The sequence below is a fragment of the Pristis pectinata genome, chromosome 4 (genome assembly GCF_009764475.1).
Source record: "Pristis pectinata isolate sPriPec2 chromosome 4, sPriPec2.1.pri, whole genome shotgun sequence".
NCBI classification, from domain to species: domain Eukaryota; kingdom Metazoa; phylum Chordata; class Chondrichthyes; order Rhinopristiformes; family Pristidae; genus Pristis; species Pristis pectinata.
Genome location: NC_067408.1, coordinates 26,171,863 through 26,191,962, shown reverse-complemented (window position 1 = coordinate 26,191,962; position 20,100 = coordinate 26,171,863). Strand labels below are relative to the sequence as shown.

Sequence of the window (20,100 nt, the reverse complement as noted above, 5' to 3'; positions counted from 1 at the left end):
TTCTGAAAGATACGCCTTTGTTTTATTTGTTTGCTCCTTCAATTGCTTTACAGATACAAATCATATCATGTGTGAACATATTTGAGTAGATTAATCAAGCCTTTTAGATTTGTATTATGATTCTTTGTGAAACCGTAACCAAATGAATGACTTCTGTTCTGTTCAACAATTATGTTAAACTCCAACATTTTACATCACTCCTGATCTGAAAGTTTTGGGTAAAAATATACTGCTAGTTCTATCTTGATTGCAAAAGTTGTTCACATTTAAAGACTATACCTGAGAGACTGAAATGCTTTTGAGAAAACTTTCCATCTTGTATGTAGTCAGCATACAAGAAAAATAATTGCATTTGGAATCAGGACAGGACATTTTTTTAAAGAATGAATTTTATTTGAATGAAAATTAAGAATAACTTTGGCCAAAAATTCATCCTTATTGTGCTTATGTGAAGTTATGCAATGAAGCAATAATTCCATTTGTTGTAAACCCAGGTCTGAGAAGTTCAATAGCACTCAAGGCCCAAGGCATCAGATGACACCTGTAGCCCACTTGACATGTTCTATCACATTTCAAAGTGCACAATGACCCTGGGACTGGGAGCAGGTCTGGGAGTTGTGGAGAAGAGAGGGCTGGAATTTGGCAATTTCTTCAAGCTCTGTAGTTCAGGGGTGGGGCCGTTAGGGGTGGGAAGAAATTGGGTGTCAGGCTTGAGAATGAAAAATGGGGCTTATGGGGGGTCTAATCCAGAGATCCCAGTAGGGTCCAGAGATTATGGCATTTTTGTTGGGAGGCTGTTTCTGGGAGGGGGATTCAGAGATCTGGTCCTGGTTCTGGAAATTAAAAGAACCAGTGTAAATCAAACAGCACTATAAAAATATTGTTGTTCTGGGAGTTACCAGTGATTGGTATTCTTTGAAAGTAATGTGACCTAATTTCCTGAAAATCACTTCGAAACAGCATTGTTCAGGAAATGACTGCATCCCATTTGTACCTGATAGGGGGACTGCACCATCAATGGAAGGAAATGCCCAGCCAGTTTTCCAGAGAGACATGATTCAACCTGACAACGGTCACAATCATGTTCCAATCCAGAAACGTGATTTTCAGACAACTGATGTCGAAAGAATTGGAGATGCGAGTCTATATTTCTTGTGTAATTTTTCTTTGCAATAAAAAGGGAGCTGACAAGATCACAATCTTAGAAACATTAGGTAGATTTTCACTGATACTGTTAGGCAGAAACAATACGGCGATGCTCTTGTCATTTTAGATAAAGCTTACTGCCTAACTCCTTCTCCAGCTGATGCCATTTTCATATGGATAGATTGTTGGGTAGCTAAAACCATTGTACTCAGTAGGACAATATTATTTTCCCTCATTTCTCCTTACAACGTAAAGTAGGCTATTCACCCCATCAAGTCTATACTGGTTCTCAGAGAAATCCCTTTGCCCACTTAATTCCCTATAACCAATCCTTTCACTCATGCCCATTAACACCTCCCTGATTCACCCACCATCCACTGGGGTAATTTACAGCAGCCAATTGACCTACTAACCAGCACGCCTTTGGGATCTGAGAGGAAAACTGATAAACCCTTCTAAAATACAATAAAAGAGAATACATAGGGTATCTTTTAACATACCTTTTAAGATAGTAATTTTCCTCCTGACAAGCCCAGCGAGCAGATTGCAGAAGGAAGTTTAAAAAAGGCTGAGCAATATAAGTTTAACTGCTCTTTCCTACCGACAAGATTCAGAATATAAAAAGGAGGCAAGCTCTAATGCAGTGGCCATCTTGGAGCAGCCATTCTGAGGTCAAGGTACCGAGCTTGAGTCTAAGAGTAGAGGCTTTGACAAGGGAGGCTTCAGCGAGAAGGCTGATTGGTGACAAGGTACGATAAGTCAAGGTAAGATCCTTCTTTTTTCTTTCTTTTAATCGAGTACTACAGAGGTAGAAAGTGGCAGTCAGTGGAGTGGTCAAAGTCAAGTTTATTGTCATATGCACAAGTACATGTATACAAAGCTGCAATTAAAAACTTACTTGAAGCAGCATCACAGGCACATAACATCATATAAGCAGCATTCACAAGAAAACATAAATTATGCACACTTTTTACAAAAAAGAATACAATTAAAGCAAAATGATCAAAGTGGTCATGGTGTTGCCGAACTGTAGTGATTAGGGTCGTGCTGATTGGTTCAAAAACCAAGTAGTATGCTCCTCCTATGAAATGTGGGCGATCAAGGAGAATTCAACTGTCCCCAACAGCTATGCTTGCAAGAAGGGTGTCCAGCTGCAGTTCCTCTCAGACAGCTGCAGTAACATGGGAGCCAGTGTTTGTCCCAGTGCATCTTGACAAATCAAAGTTACTGAGACCCAACCTCAAAATGGGCCAGAGTCTTCCCAGTTTTTGGCTTTATTTCTCAGTAAAAATCCTGGTCCCTATTCCTTTGAAGCTTCAGTATAATCTGCAGCTTGAGCTAAACCTAAATGAGTTCCACATGTAGTAGTCATCTCTGTGTACCCAAAAGGCAGGGAATATATTACGCTGATAATATATGCACTGCTGGTAAAATAGACCAAAGAATTTAATTGTACTGCCAGCAAAAGTAATTTGTCATTCTTCACTGATAATATTATATCCCAATTTGAGGGATTAGTTTCACATTGTACCATGTTTTAACTTTTAGCAGTTTCCAGTGCAGATGAAAAGCATATGGAAATAATTAGGTCAAAAGTTATTCAGAGGCATAATGCATTAAATAAAGCTCGAGATAAACTGCTTGCAGAAGCAATGGAAGCTATTGATAATGAACAAATTGTTTTGTGCTTTTCTTTGCTCACAGGCATGGAGTACAAAATAGTTAATTTTCATTGATATTACATCCTAGTTTTTATATGTCTTCACCAATCTCATTGTTTCTTACAGCCATTTGCTCTATTGAAGCTTGAAAGTCCATGAATTTTAGAGTAGTTTAGTAAGCCAATTTACCTCCAGAGCCCAAATGATTTTATTTGAAAAGTAACTCCAATCAGCTTTTTTTGGCTTACCACTTCCCTGCCCCACGCCCTCTCTCAACCCTTTATCAGCTTTCTACACTGTTCCAATAAAGCTCAAATGAACCTTGAAAAACCACATCCCATCATCTGACTTAGATGGTTGCCCCTAATTATTTACACCATTATCTCCACCTCACATCTCTCAGACAGCAGGTATGGCTAATGCTGGATGGATTTACCCGTGCTCCTGGAAATGGTGGAGGTTGTGGGCTGGAGCAGGGATTGGGATTGGATTCTCGGCCTACCGTATTCTTTAATCATATTTCCAGTCCAATGGTTCTTCTCCTTCAGCAATTTCCCCATGTTTACTTCATCCTCTGTTATTCTGCTTTAATTATTTGCAAGTCACCAATATATATTTCTTCTACCTTCTCTCATTATCTCCTCCTTGTAATACATCAATTAACAATTTGTCTTCACCCATTTAATTGCAAATTATTTATTTTCATCCTTCTCCTCTTTTCCTGGTTGTGTTCTCCCTTGTAAGGTATTCACCTGTCACTTCCAGTAATTTCTGTATCCTGAAATGTTAACCTCACACTTCTGTCTGCACAGACTCTCTCTGATCTGCTGAGCACTTTCAATGCATTTGGAATTTGCTGACAAAATTGAACGTGTTAACTGATTGTTAAACTAAGAAGGATGGATTAGCTCTGATGTCAAAAAGTTCCATTCATTTGAAGAATGAAAAGTTGGAAAAATAAAAGAGAACCCATTCAAAAATAAGTGGAGAAAAATGTCATCGCCATGCATTCAGATATAGCAGAGGAGTATTAATCACTGTTACAGGTAAGGTGCTTAATGCACACAATTGACAGAAGACCAGAACGTGACACAAACACGTCAAAGCCTGAATTTTCTGCCAATGCGTCAGGCTTCAGTGGAAAATTCTGGTCAAGGGAAGAGGGTTGTCTGACATTACGTTAACCACTAAGCTCACCAAGTATTTATTTTAATAGCAGTTTTGAAATTTAACCCAGGATGTGCAGTATTCATGAAGTTACTGGAACTCCCCTATAAAACCATGGTGAAAACTGACTTCCATTGGCTGGGGAGCTGGCAAGAACTGCAGCTATCTTCTTGAATTACACTGAAAAGTTTTCTTCACGGATGTGTGGACTTTTTCCCTGGGAAATGCTGAGAAAGAATCTATAGGCTTCCTGCAGGTGCATGCTGTGGTAGATTTCATGCCTATGGCTCTAAACTCACCTGGGTCACCCAGGAATTAGTTAATTGGATATGTCACAAAAAGATCTAACCCTGGTGTGTACAAGATTCCCATTACTCCACCATGAGTGCTAGCTAGATGAGGAATCCACAAAATGGTGCCTAACAGCACCATACCAAACCTGATTATTCATAGGAATGTCACCAAGCAAGTTATCCACCTGCTTAAGGTGTACTTTAGATTCTTTGATCCATCTGCAGATGTTCCACGAGGAACTTTTGAATGGTGGTAGTCTTCAGCCCGCCCCATTATAGTGTGCAGCAATGTGGTTGGAAGTAGTCGGCAGAGATTACCAGGCTTGAGAAGAGAGATTAGGAGGATAAATTGTATCAGGGGGAGGATGCACTTTTCTACCTGGGATACCTTTGTTGCTGTGAGGATCAGTAAACTGCCAGGAATTCAGCTGTCAGTATAGCAACTCCTCTTCCACCAATATAAACCGCTTCCACACACAAATACCGCTCAGCATCAGTCCATGGTCTCTTTCTTCCATATGTTCAAAACCCACATCACTCATTAACCATAAATGTCCCAGAATAAAAAGGGTGTCAGTGTGAGTCCTAAGGTCTGAAACTTAAGACTTTAGCACTGTGTAACACACACATGTGCATGGCCACAAATCTGCACTCTCCCTCTCTTCCAAGAATTCCTACAAAGTGCAGCTCTTGTGGCTACAGCAGGTGAGGCAGCATCTGGGGAAAGAGAAACAGAGTTAGCACTTCAGATCTAATGCACAACCTTTCATCAGAACATGGGAGGAAAGAAAACAAGTTAGTATTGAGCTGCAGGGGGGGTGCAGGAAGGATGTAGAGACAAAATGAATACCTCTGATGGGGCGATGCCAGGGCTGTACTGGGAATAGACTGTAAACCTGGTCACTGGGTCAATAGGGTGATCAAAGAGAAATATCATGGTCCTTTGTTCATAAAAGCTATGAAATCAGGGCAGTTTTTGGCATGTCCCCTTTGATCCCCACCAATTTTTATCAATGCACCATAGAAAGCATCCTATCCGGATGCATCACAGTTTGGTATGGCAACTGCTCTGCCTGAGACCGCAAGAAACTGCAGAGAGTTGTGGACACAGCCCAGCACATCACGGAAACCAGCCTCCCCTCCATGGACTCTGTCTATACTTCTCGCTGCCACAGTAAAGCAGGGAGCATAATCAAAGACTCCAGCGACCTTGGACATTCTCTGTTCTCCGCCTTCCCATCGGGCAGAAGATACAAAAGCCTGAAAGCACATACCATCAGGATCAAGGACAGCTTCTATCCAGCTGTTATAAGACTATTGAATGGTTCCCTAGTACCATGAGGTGGACTCTTGACCTCACATTCTACCTCTTTATGACCTTGCACCTTATTATCTTCCTGCACTGCACTTTCTCTGTAACTGTAACACTTTATTCTGTATTCTGTTATTATTTTCCCTTGTACTACCTCAATGCACTATTGTAATGAAATGATCTGTATGGATGGCATGCAAGACAAGTTTTTCACTGTACCTCAGTACATGTGACAATAATAAACCAATTTACCAATTTACTTGTAATTCAATCCATCATTACAGTGCCTGTGCCATATGTTTTATGTGTAATTGAAGAACTGCTTCAATTAATCTGTTTCTTCAAAGATGTCCTGTTTATGGACAATCTGAGGTACAAAACCTGAGTTCAAATGAGTAGAACTTGGGCCCTCCAATTGGACTTCCACTACAATTCCAGTCTGCACTATCTGCTCCTTCTCGCGTGATATGTGATTCTCCCAGTGAAAACCTGCTACGTCTTTCAGTGAACCCACTGAACTGTAAGTATCTTAGCTGGTGTGTGGAATGCACAAGTGACCTCCTTTTGATGAAGAGCCATTGTCTTCCTCCAGCTGCACATTTTGATTGATGCATTAAGGGCATTGGGAGATAAAATACGTTCATTACTATAGTGAAGGGAAGAATATTTGTTATCATTATGCACATGCTGCTGACTTCAAATCCCCTGGAATGATTTCTTAGGCAATGCTGTTGAATGAGACATAGATTTTCACCTGGTAGCTGTGAGGACCTCATTTCCCTGTATCCTGTTCTCTTCCATCATTTGTGATCAATGTTACTTTCTGCAAGAGTGGCAAAATAGATCCATGACTGAGGTCTGTGTTACACAAATGGATGGAGAATATTTGGTGATCTTGATTCTAAGGAAAATACATAAATTGGCAGTGGTGACTGGACTGTTGGTACACAGAGAAGTATGTAGTGAGTTTTCTTGACATTTATTCATGTCTTGGACTTTGGTGTACAAGATATTTCAAACCTCATCCCTTACACAAAACGTGGAAGGGTTGTAAACCATGAGGAAGTTAGTGGTAGATTTCAAAAGAACATGAACAACCTGGTGATTTTTGATGGCATTTTCTGATAGGGAGAAAAATAGAAGTTATGTCATTTACAGGAAGCAGTTCTAAATCAGATACAAGAATTTGCTGGAGATGCGAGGTGGGGAGTCTAGAACTAGAGGGCATAGGTTTAAGGTGGGAAGGGAAAGATTTAGTGGATCTGAGGAGCAAGTTTTTCCCCCACAGAGGATTGTGGGTTAATGAAATCAGAGGAGGTGACAGAAGCAGCTACAATTACAATGTTTAAAAGATTTGAACAGGCACACAAACAAGAAGGGTTTAGAGGGATACAAGTCAAATGCAATCAAATGGGATTAGAGTAGATAGGCATTTTGGTCAGCAGGGGCCAGTTGGGCCAAAGGACCTGTTTCCATGCTGTATAACTCTAAGGATCTCTGAGAAAAGAACTAAAAGAACAAATGGCATTTCTGCAAAACTCTTCGACTGTAAAGGTAGAGAAAACATTTAAAACCCATTTGGATCATGAGCTTAGTAGGTAGAAGCATAGAGCATAAAAGCAAAGATGTTATGTTTCACCTATATAAAACAATGGAACATTGCATCCAATTCTGGATATCACAGCTGCAGAAGGATGTTAAGGCTTAGAAAGGGTACAAAAAATTTTTACTTCAATGTCTCTGTCAGGACCTTGCATATGAATTTACACTACTTGTGCAACTGAGCTTAAACCTACATTTTTGTAAATGATTATTAGAGTGACTCATATCCCTTTTTGTTGCCTCCTCCCTCCTATCCCAGTGCCTGGGACCCTGAGATTAGAGGTCACATTTAAATGGATAAGACTGGAGAATCTGGGGTTGTTTTTCCTCAAGGAGAAAAAGTTAAGAGATTTAATGTAAGTGTTTAAAATCGTGGATAGGTCAAGGCAAAGTGAATAATAAGAAGCTTCCCATTATTGGAAGGGGTGAAAAGCAGGAGATTTTAGGTGATTGCAAAAAAAAATCAAAGAAGATATGAGGAAAAGCCTTTCCATGCAGCAAATATTTATGATTTGCAATACACTGAAAGGTAGAAGCAAATTCAACCATTGCATCATAAAGGAACTGCTTAAGTATTTGAAAGAAAATAGTCTGCAGGACAGAGCTAGGAGATACAGTTAACTTGGTTTGCTTTTAGGGCTAGAAGCATGAGCTCACTGAGCTAATAGCTGATTCTTGAAGTATTAAATCCAGGAACTGGGGAATTTGCACTCATGATAAATTATGTAATCTTCTCTATGTACACTATGTATCAGCTGCTGGCCTCTCCCTCCCACCAGCATGGAATAGGATTTCTCACAGACCCTTACAGCCCACAACATGAATTCCACTGAGGCATCTATAAAGCTGGTGCAGCACAGTGCAGTCCATTTTGTCAAACCATTCATTTTTATAACCAAATCCACAATCCTATGAGAGGCATCCTCGCACTGAGAGTGAAAATAAACCACGTATGTTGTCAGTATGTGGTGCTTAATCAGTTGAAAGACTGAAGGTATAGTATTGAGGTGGCAGTTGGGTTAAAGTGTCTCTAAAAACATGCTACAGAAATGTTCAGATCTGCACATTTGGCTAGGATAGGACTTCACATAGAAGTACATCAGCTGACTTTTAGAATGTTTTTCATCCTTGTTTGATATGCAAAGGTTTTCTTCTCTTTGTTCTTCGGATGAAGGAGATTGGCAGTGAAGTACTTATGGCCTATCACTTCTGTTGAGATGAGGAGGTTATTTCATGATCAACAGCATACAAAGGCTGAGATTTTATATACTTCATATCGCCAAACAAATGTCACTGATACATTATGTTTAAGGCTTTTGCATTGGGAATTATATTTATTTGAGATCCAAAGCAATGTGCTGCCCTCTGCAGGGGATATGGGACCTATGTTGACAGGTTGTCCAACTTGGCATCTCCTTGAACATTACCATATTGAGGAAACCTTTAGCAAAGAATGCAGAGTCTGAATGAGGACACTTTAATTAAGTTCCTAATTCAATGCTATTTCATGCACATAATGTGAAATAAAGAGAAGGGAAGAAGATGGGTTTAAGAGTGTGAGATAAAAGCAACATCAAGGGAAAGCATTATATATAATTTTATTTTAGTGATGATACTGTAGTTAGACATAGTGGGATAAATGGCTAATCCTCATTTCAATTAGGCTTGGTAACCATCTTGTTGTTTGTGACTGAGATTGATTTTATGCCTAAAATGTGTATGTAACTATCCTCCACACCTTGAATTATTTAAAGAAACTGGCCTCTTTTATTTGAGAATTTCTTTGGTCTCAGTTTACTCTGCTCTTTAAATACATTTTATTTCTTGGAGTAAATTAATTTTGTTTGTGTTTGATAGACTGCTGTGAGTCTTATGTTCAGCCACAACTCCAATTTACTGGCTGACAGGGCATCGGCGATAAATACTCTGCTATTTTAAAATCTCCAATGGTAATTAAAATTTTTGAAAAAATAATTAATGTTCAGATCCAAAAAGATTGTCAGGATAATCCAGAGGTTTGGACTAACAATCCAGAGATCAGAGTTCAATCCCACTGTGTCAGTTATGGAATTTAAATTCAGTTAATGATCTGAAATCTAGAAGAAAATTTAGCTTAGTAAAAACCCATCTGCTTCATCAATGTCCTTCAGGAGGGAATCTGCCACTTCCAGGACAACAACAATGTAGTTGATTCTGAAACTGCCAAGCAAGCTAATGAATTAAGAAGCCCTTCTTATTCTGATATGTTCAGTGGGTATATGATAGCTAAGCACCCCAATGGTGAATCTTTCCATCTGTTTCAACTTGGAGTCTGCCAGCAAGATAGTGCTTTAGCAAAACTTGACAAACAGAGCTCAACTTGTCAATTTAACTGCACATGCACAGTTGTTGGAAGTTGCTGTCCAATTTACAGTTTAATAATGCTAAATATTCATAGACCCACTAATATTTATATTGCAAAGTTTCTTCTTCTATGACATTGTGTGCTACAATATATCTTCTAAAATCCTATTATCTAGAATGGTGCTGAATCAACTGCATTAAAATCAAGAAGAGAAGCTAGAGTTCACTAAACACATTGTTGTAAGTTACCAGCTTGACTCAGTTCAAGTCTTAACTCTATATCTGAACATCACAGATACAAACTTTGCTGTAAACTTCTGTACATAATCCAAGTTCAAGTCAAGTTGAGCTTATTGTTATATGCACAAGTCCATGTATGCACAGGTGCAATAAAAAACTTACTTACAGCAGCATCACAGGCACATCAGATAAGGAGAATTCACAAGAGAAATATAAATTATAAAAAAATATATACACAATTTTTGCAAGAAAGAACACAATTTGAACAAAAAAGTCTTGTTTTCGTTTTAGTGCAGAATGGCCAAAGTGATCATAGTGTTGCCGAACTGTGGTGATCAGGGTTTTGCCGGTTGATTCAAGTACCAAATGGTTGAAGGGAAGTAGCTGTTCTTGAACCTGGTGTTTTGGGACTTCAGGCTTCTGTACCTCCTGCCCGATGATAGCTGCAAAAAGATGGCATGGCCCAGATAATGGGGATTTTAGGTGATAGATGTTGCCTTCCTGAGGCAGCACCTCCTGTAGATACCACCAATGGCGGGGAGGGAATGGCTCATGATGTTTTGGGCAGAGTCCACTACTCTCTGCAGCTTCTTGTATTCCTGTGCATTCAAATTGCTGTACCAGGCCATGATGCAACCAATCAGGATACTTTCAGCAGTACATCTGTAGAAGTCTGTTAGAGTGTTCAGTGACAAGCCGAATCTCCTTAACCTCTTAAGAAAGTAAAGACGCTTTCTTTATGATTGCATTTATGTGTTGGGCCCAGGGTAGGTCATCTGATTTTTTTTTATTTATTTACAGCGTGGCAACAGGCTCTTCCGGCCCAACGAGTCCGCGCCGCCCATTTTAAACCCAAATTAACCTACTCATACGTCTTTGCAATGTGGGAGGAAACCAGAGCACCCGGAGGAAACCCATGCAGACACAGGGAGAACGTACAAACTCCTTACAGACAGCGACGGGAATTAAACTCCGATTGCTGGCGCTATAATAGCGTCGCGCTAACCACTACGCTACCGTGCCGCTGGTATTGCTCTTCAAGAGTATTATCCTTTCAATGGAAATTGAAAACAATATCTTATTTATTTTTCAAGAGGTTGTTAAGGATTCTATGCTGGCATATGAAGATGAGCAGGGATTTCTTCTAATGCCTGATTATGGAAGATCAACAAGTTCCAGGCAGACCAAAGGACATCCTTCACTGAGTTGATAACCTTCCAGCAGAACTTGATAACTGTCTCAGTGTATTCTCTTAGGAACTAACCATAGATCAGAAAGTCCTCTGTTACACAGGGATGAACCAAAACAAGGACCGTTGCATCCTTCTCCATACCCTCTTAGCAAATCTACATCTACAAAGAGGTGGGTGACCATCTCTTCCCCACCACAGCCATCCCGAGGGCAACATGCGTTAGAGGTGATAGACTGTCGATGTTTCAGGCCAAGACCCTTCATCTGGACTAAGAGAGAGAGAAGGGGGGGCGGATGCTGAGTTATAGCTGAGTGGGAGGTGGAGGGTGGGTGAGGGAGGTGGTATCCAATGACAGCAATGATAGGTGCTTATAGTGTTAAGCAGGTGAATGAATTAGAAAAAGGCAGGGCGGAGACAGGAATGTGGGCTAATGAAGTGATAACTGTAGAAGCTAGAAGATAATGGAATAGAAGATAAAGTCTGGAATGTAAATTGTGAATGGCTGCAGAGATGGTGAGAAACAGGAGGGAGGTAACTGGGATGGTATGGATTTGGAAGATAGAATGAATGGAAGAACCAGGAAAGGGGGATCTGGGATAATGGGAGGAGGGTCTGGGTAGAAGAAGAGGATGGAGAGAGGGTTACCTGAAATGGGAGAACTGAATATTCATGCCATTGGGCATCTGCAGTTTTTTGTATCTATGATGTGAAATTAAGGTTGCAATCAGATCAGCCATGAACAAAGCAGAGTCAAAGGGCTTATTGGCCTATTCTGGCTCCTAGTAAGTAAATTCATAAAAGATTCTGGGCATTTTGGACAGAGTGCATTGGAAGGGCCCATTCACCACCAATCGCACTGTATCTTGGTACCTGCTGCTTGATTACAAAACGACGAAATGATCAGACTATTTTAATTCAAGATGAATTGAAGCTCTTTTGCAAGCAACCCACAGTTACCTTGCTAGCAGTTAATCTTTAGATGACACTCTGAGAAAGGACCTGAAAATTGAGCTTTGGCAGTGTTTGTAACCAATGTCTTAGGTGCTGAACAAACCTGAAGGCTGAACTTCTGCAGTATTTTGTCCACCACAGTCCAACACACCCATTGCAACTCAGGTGAAGACATTATTTACAAACATACATGAGATCTCCAACAACCATTTATCAGTCTTCAGCACTGGAGTACAGGAAGTCCCAAGAATTATTACATCTTGCAGAACCTAGTGCCAGTTCAGAAGTGAAGAAACTTCATGGGTACAGTTAGTCATAACTTTAAAACAAAATGTCAGAACCTCTTTACTGGTGTAAAGTTGAGGTTTATTTGATTAAAACATGTCAGGATCTATTCACAGCAATGCAACTGGAACTGACAACTGGTGAAAGTCAACGGAAGCAACATTTGGAAGTAATATGCAATGCTCATTAAGGTGATTGAGGCTGGTGTTACATCCCAGCAACTCTGTTTCTGGGAAAGTGGGGCACACTCTTTTCTTCTCCTTTCCCCCCAACCTAACACTAACCAATTGAACCCAGTTTCTAGTTTTGTCCCAAGGTACCTTTACAATTTATCTATTGAGTGATTTCCCATCTTCAATTAGAATAACTTCCCTTTATTCTCCAACGGGGCATTTCCTAATCTCACCTCCTCTACCCTGCTGGTTTGGGACTTTTTATTCCAATTCCTTCATATAATGAAGAACATTTCCAAGATTTTTGCTGAGATACATTTCCAACCTCTTGGTTACCTCGCTCCTCCAGTGAGATACATGTTTAAGCATTCTCGCTGAGACACTTTTCCTTTGCCTCCCCATCAATTCCTCCAAGCTTTTTCTCTCTTTAGCCCCTGGCTCAATGTGTGTCTGCCCAGGGTTCCAGAAACACGGTTGTAAAATTTAGGGGGAGATGTTTACCAGGATATTTCTGTGCCTTCTTCATTTTCCCTTTTAGTAAGGAGATTTGAAAACAAATTCTGCTCCCCACCAAGGAAGTTTGGGCCTTAGGAGAGAAAATGAATTTAGTTCAGATCTGTGAATATTCACAGTTTATTTCTAGTTTCTGTATTTCTAAGTCCACTGGAATCCCACAACCAACAACCCCACCCACAGCACCAGACCACCCCCACTCCCCTACCCTCCTTACTGATTTTCTCATACTATATTCATAAAGTCCATTCTGCCAATTTAGGCATGAATACATACTAAAAGGTAAAACAAGTTAACATCAATTTTTATTGTGAGTTGTTATGCATAACAGATTCAATAGTTGCTCACTACTTGTTGTGAGAGCTTGTTAACATAATAATTCTCCTTTATTCCAACTGCCTTAGTATATGGTCATAAAGCACTTTATAACAGTACAATTAACTCAGTAAAAAGGTACTCAAAATTTCCCAAATGCTACAGGTTTTAATACTCTCTTTAATCTTAAAAGAGAATCCCATTTACAAAAACATCTCCAGCATTGTCCCAAATTCAAACCCTAAAGATAAAAAAGGCACTCTGCTGATCTATTGCAACAGCCAGACGCAGGCACAAACATGTGACAACCATGGCTTAGTTAATGACACTTATGTCTGCACCAAAACACTCGTGCCCACTCTGGAGGTCGAGTGGAAAATTTTAGACCAGTGTTGCAGTACAGTTCTTGGGGAGTGCTGTATCATCAGGAGGAAGTGTCCGTTGATGATGTTAAACTGATGTGTCTCCAATGGGCCTAATTATTTTGTGGAACAGGAAAGTTTCCTTCATGTGCTTGAGAACCTGACCAATATTTCCCCATTTGTGCAACATCACTGTAAAATTAAAAAAACTATTTATTATCACATTGCTCTCTGTAGGACTTTGCTCTGTGCAAATTACCTATGCAGTATGATGGCATGGTAGTGTAGCTATTACAGCACCAGTGACCTGGGTTCAATTCCCGCTGCTGTCTGTAAGGAGTTTGTACTTTCTCCCTGTGCCTGCGTGGGTTTCCTCTGAGTGCTCTGGTTTCCTCCCACATTCTAAAGACATACGGGTTAGGAAGTTGTGGGCATGCTATGTTGGCACCGGAAGTGTGGCGACATTTGCGGGCTGCCCCAAGAACATTCTACGCAAAGATGCATTTCACTGTGTGTTTCGATGTACATGTGACTAATAAAGAAAGAAACCTTATCTTATTTCCTACATTACAACAGGACCCACAAGGCATTTTAGTAGCTCTCTTCATCTCAATCTGAAGTATTATGATGTCCCAAGGAAATGAACAGCATTGTTTAAAAAAAACATTTTTTTATTAATTAATGTAGCAAACTGATAATAAATTAATAGAAGTTTACAAGCTCTATTTCCAACAATTGGGACTGCAAATTTGTGTTTTGATCCTTACACATTTGTGTTTTGAGTCGTACGGCGCAGAAATGGGCCATTCGGCTCACCATGTCCACAGTAACATTTTTGCCCATCTACACGAATCTCATTAGATACCATATCCTTTTATGCCTATTTAAGTGACTGTTGAAATGCCTCTTAAATATAGTAATTGTATCTGATTCCACCACCTTCTCTGGCAGCACATTTCAGATATCAACCACTCTCTGGGAAAACATCCTTCCACCATTGCCTTCTGCCTCCTATCACCAAGCCAATTTTGGATCCAATCAGCTAGGCCACCTTGGATCCTGTGTGTCTTAACCTTTTGGACCAGCCTATCATGTGGGACCTTGTCAAATGTCCACAGAGACCACATCTACTGCCCTGCATTCATCAAGCTGTGTGTTACCGCTTCAAAAACTGAATCAAATTAGTGATTCAGGATTTAGCTTCCTGAAAGCCATGCCGACTATCCCTAATCATAGTCAGAGATAGATGCCTTTTCAAATGTACATATATCCCATTCCTTAGAATTTTCTCCAATATATTTCCCTACTATTGATGTAAAGCTCACTGGCCTGTAGTTACTTGGCTTATCCCAGCTGCCCTTCCTAAATAAAAGAACAATATTAGCTACCCTCCAATCCTCTTGTAACTTATCTTTGTATAATGAAGATGCAAAAATTTCTATCAGGGCCCCAGTGATCTCCTCCTTTGTTTCCCAACTGGTACTGAATTAAAGAAACAAACTGTTTTTTGCTAACAGCAGCTGCTCTTTCCTTAACACACAAATGAAACTGATGAGGAAGGGTACAAGGTCCTTCAGTTTATTTCAAGAGTTGGAGCTATGGTTATAAAAGTAACTCATCATTGATTTGGACTTGGTAACCTGCATTACATTTGCATGACAGATGAGCACTGATGATGCCAGGACCATTGTATTTCATTAGACATGAAAAATGTAACAGAAGATTACAAACAAAGAATTAATTTTCTTAAATTACCTAAATAATCAGAATTTATCAGAATTCTAATTCTGATAAATTGACACAATCAATCTTTGTCTCAAACCCTTAAGTTCTGAAATACTTTTTTGCTGCCTGAATTTTGAGCTGATTCCCAACGGAATGAATTTACATTTAAATGACAATTATGCTGTAAAAAATGCTCAAGTTCCTCATAACTGATGGATTACTTTTGAAGTGTGTTTTCTCTTTCTATGCCAACCAGCATAGTAGCCAGTTTTTGCACGGTAAAATCTCATAACTGGCTAAATAATGTGCTTTAGGTTGGTTAAAGGGCTAATGTTATTACCTAATAGAATTTCTCTTCACCAGACAATATGGTATTCCATCGCCAATGGACTATTCCCTGGGATCCGCAGGAGTCGGACATCAGACCATTAACTCAGTGAAAGATGTCCACTCAAAACCACTGAAGGACCAGTTTATGACTGAGTTTTGCCAACTGTTCATGCTCCCAGGTCCAGGAATACACACAGAGGGTTACAATCAAGCAAAGAGTAACCTATGCATGGGAACTATGGGGTAGGCACCATGTAAGGCTGATACCCTTCCCCTGCCACTGCCCCTACCCCATCCCCCAACACATACACACATCCTTAGCTTCTTGTAGTGAATGTATTGGAGAACATAGCTTTTATTTCAGGTTGTAAAAATAAGAAGATTGTGTCCAGTCATATTGGTTAGAACTCTGTTACTTGGAATTCTGTCTTTGACTTCCACACATCAAGGGGAGAGTTTGCATATATTTCATAAAACAAAATACTGATCTTGTTGTGAAGGAAAACGGCCAATTTCAAGTTACTCTTTTGCTCTTTCTCCAAAGCCCTGCAATCTTGTCCTTTGCAATTATATATCCAAATAATCTCTTGTGAATTACTATTCACAAAGTGTTGTGCAACATAGAAGGAGAATGTTCTTCCCATCGTGCCTCCGCCTGCTCTTGGGGAGGGGGTGGAATCCAGCTCGCCCAGCCGGATTGAAAATGCCCCCGCGCTCGTTTAGTCAGTGTATTGCAATGTCCAACTTGTAAACAGCGCGCAAAGATCAGAGGGCCCGGGGAGGCTGCAGCTTGCGGCCACCTGCTGACTGACTGCTGACTGCTGACTGCTGCTGTACCTGGTCGCCGCCTGGTCTGAGGCAATTCTCCTCCTCTGGCAGACCGGGCTGCGCCGCCCCCCGCGCCTGCCTCTCCGCCTGGCTGCTCTCCTTCCCCCTTTCTTCCGTCTTTAGGTAACAACTATGATTCGTCAGATTGCTCTGCATATTAATGAGGGTTCATTATAAACGAGAGGAGCTGGAGGGGATGCGTTCAGAACTAAAGTCGGCAGAGGGAAGGAGTTACAACACTGGGGAGATCAGACTTGTTGACATCGTGATTGCTCCTGAATATCGTCCAGCCATGAAGGGCTTGATGAGCGCCGCCTTCCTCCTCCTGCTCCTCGTTATTTGCTCCATTGATGTGGAGGGTGAGTTGGCTGCGATCATTTCCTCCAGCTTGCCGACCCCTACCCACGTCCAATATCCCTTTCGCCAGAAACTCTTCCTTGAAAATAATACAGGGTAATATTTGTGCGTACGCCCGTAAAACACCGCATAATGTGGAAGTTACATTAGAAACTTGTAGAAAAATGTTATGTAAGCTCCGGGTGTAAGATTCCCCTCATGATATAATGCAAAATCAATGTCTTCGAGTTCTTGAACTATGTGACGGTATCACGGAATGGACGTTGTCTTTTTTTTTGAGGTATTAAGCAAACGTTTTCCCTTTTTCTGTAGCTTATAAATGCAAGTGCATTCGGAAGAGACCGAAGATCAGCTACAAGGACGTCCAGAAGGTAGAAATTAAAGCGCGATACCCCTTCTGTAAAGAGAAAATGATCTAGTGAGTTCCCTGATGCATTGGAGAATTTCTTTTAACAAAATAAACAACGTTTAATTTCTTCGGTGTAACTTTTGAAACACTTGTAACCTTTTATTTGTACACTTTTTTTCGCAGCGTTACCACGGCTCGTTCCCGGCGTCAGCAATACTGTCTGCATCCCAAATTGCCCAGTACCAGGAATCTAATCAACCATTACACCAAGTGGATGACAACGCACGCGTGAGTTGCTCTGTTCTGAGTGGGGGCGTTATCTGGCAATTGTTAGAAAGCTCCCGCAACTTTGAATTTATTGTTTGAAGTAGGAGCTTGTGTGAAGGTGAAAAACTGAAAGTCTCGCAAACCGATTTGTTCTCGTTATTTATTTGTCGGCTCTTTGTGAAGTTTTCTTGTCTGATTCCTTCCGAATAAATCTCGAATAAATGATTTGATTTAGAAAAGTTTCCACAGAAAAACCCCGCGCGGAACTCCCCTTCATTGACAATGTTTCCAGGGGTCATTAGATTAATCAATGGCCAAACCTTCATTGTATTAAACGTGGATTCGGCACAGGTTTAAGTATCTTCAAACTGAGTCAATCGGGTTCTAATTCATTAAACTCCGGTGAAAATTTCCAGAAACTAACTCGCTTTCTACAAGATGAGTTTCAACAAATTCACTTTTTAACCCACGTGTTAAACGGAGGAACTGGATTGGGAATTTGACCCTTTTCGCTGCTTATTTGGGTCTGTGCGGGAAAGTACGTCCATAACATTTAACGTCCTAAATGAGTAATTTTACTTGATACCTATTTATCTATTGAACTGAATAATGTTTGGGTCATTTTGCTATTTTATCACCGCGCGGGACGTTGCCCCATGTGCACACCCTGGAGTCAGTAATTAGATTTGAATGGCCTAAAGGTCGCCCCTCGGTCTAATGTAGTCAAGACGCACAGCAGTGCTAGTATGAATAGTGTCCAGGACCTTGTTCAGTGAAGGGTAACTAATAGAGGCAGAGACGGACAGGTCCGGGTCATGGGAAGGTCGGACCCAAAGGGACTTGCTCCATGGATGTTAGATCCGTAGGGAGAGTGCAATCGCACCGGTACCCGCCTGGAGGAAAGCTATCAATTTGGGTAACAGACCATGATCTGAATCTTTCCCACTGGGCGAGGAAAAGTTATTCCAATATGCTATGGGTTTTCAACCGGCTTCAACACTGGCGAGCAAGCCGACCTTCAAACTGCCGTTCTGAGCGTTGTGCCTAATGCTGAGCGTTAAATTCGCTGTGAGGTGTGGAAAAAATTGAAGGATTATTGTGCACCAGGCTCTCAGCTCCAGTAGTTTTCCCTCGCATGCTTGAACCAAACATAGGGCAGTTTGCCAAACAGCCGCGAGCTCCGGTATACAAATACCTTCATCCTCGGTGACAGCACTTTGACGGGATTTAACGTTTAATAAAGGTCTTGAGTCACCAATCTTCTCGCCACAGATACCGCCCGAGCTGCTGACTCTTTAAGCATTTTGTTTTCACCCAGCCCCTGTATTCATTAGATATATTGTAACGTTAATATTTATCCATGCAGTGTGACTGGAACGTGCTGCCGGGTGTGGTGCTGGAAGCAGACACGACGGTGGCGTTGAAGGGACCTTTAGACAGGCATATGAGTATGAAGGGTATTGGTCGTGCAGGCAGAAGAGATTTCGTTTAAATTGGCATAATATCGTGGGCCGAAGGACCTGTTCCTGTGCTGTACTGTTCTATGTACGTGGTTAGGAAAGGTTAAGAGGGATATGGGTCAAACGCGGGCAAGTGGGACTAGCTTAGATGAGCATCTTGGTCGGCAGGGACGAGTTGGGCCGAAGGGCTTGTTTCTATGTTGTGTTACTCTATTAATCAGAACGGGGGTGGGATCGACATTGAAGTAATCCGTCACTCGTTCATCTTTTCGGCAGGACCTACGTGGAGTAGAACATCCACAGGCATGTGCACAGTGGCTGCGCTTTCTGTAGTGACGGAATAATCTACGGAAGTCTGATTAAAGATCTTCGTTTCCACTGCAATGAAATCTTCTTTCCCTCTCGTGGTAACATGCTGCTTCACCAGTGGTCACCCACCGTAACAGACCCGCGGAGTCTGGAGGCGTCGGGAGAGCAGCTTCCGGACCAGTCTACAAACTTTCGTCCTCACGACTGTGCAAATAATCTATCAAATAAATGACAACGGGGGGGAAGGGTGTTTTTTTCAATTAAACCAGTGCAATTTGATATTTTTGTATTCATTACCTGACATTCAGATTTATAAAACATGCACTCTTGGTTTTAATCTATTGTGTGCAGGAATAATTCTTGTTAGGTTGAGCGCCGTGGCTGTCTTGGAGGCATAGACCTCCATAAACGCGAATTAAGGGAAAAAAATTAAGAAAGAGTTGTATTGTTTCTTTTCCTGTCTGTGGGAGGGAAGCGACACTTTGCGTTGGAGGAAAGAGTTGTGTGTGTGTGTGTCCCGGGCAGCGGTGCCGTCGCACCCGTGGTTGATAGGCGTTCTGCATCTGTCTGTATTCCTGCTGATTTGTATTAATTACTCCAGTGTGCTATGTGTAAATGCAGCAGCATTTCAGAATTTGTAGCCTGACTCTAATGAAATGCTGAAGTATCGTTTGCTTCTGACGTATTTTCAAATAAAGTTTAAGAAATGGCCGAAAAGTCGAGTACACTCTATTTTCGACAGCCCCGTGTATTAGGAGCGGTAGTGAAATGTGTTCGTCTGAGATTCCAACCCGCGTTTCCTTTCGGGAAAGAGTCGGTTCCTCCTCGGTCCTTTCAGGCTAAAACGCGTAACAGCGGACTGTGTGAGAAGCCGTGATCTGAGCTTCAATTCATTTGCCTCCATCGGAAGAACACACGAT

At 41.1% G+C, this 20,100-nt stretch overlaps 1 protein-coding gene across 1 annotated transcript; it reads left to right on the top strand.

Annotated features, from left to right (window-relative positions):
* Window positions 1–16,492: 16,492 nt before the first annotated feature.
* cxcl14 (chemokine (C-X-C motif) ligand 14) lies at window positions 16,493–19,891 on the top strand. The gene is made up of 4 exons (XM_052014398.1): window positions 16,493–16,797; window positions 17,108–17,213; window positions 17,328–17,432; window positions 19,148–19,891. Exons 1-4 carry the CDS (start codon window positions 16,599–16,601, stop codon window positions 19,161–19,163), a joined length of 426 nt encoding a protein of 141 aa, XP_051870358.1. The 5' UTR covers window positions 16,493–16,598; the 3' UTR covers window positions 19,164–19,891.
* Window positions 19,892–20,100: the final 209 nt, after the last annotated feature.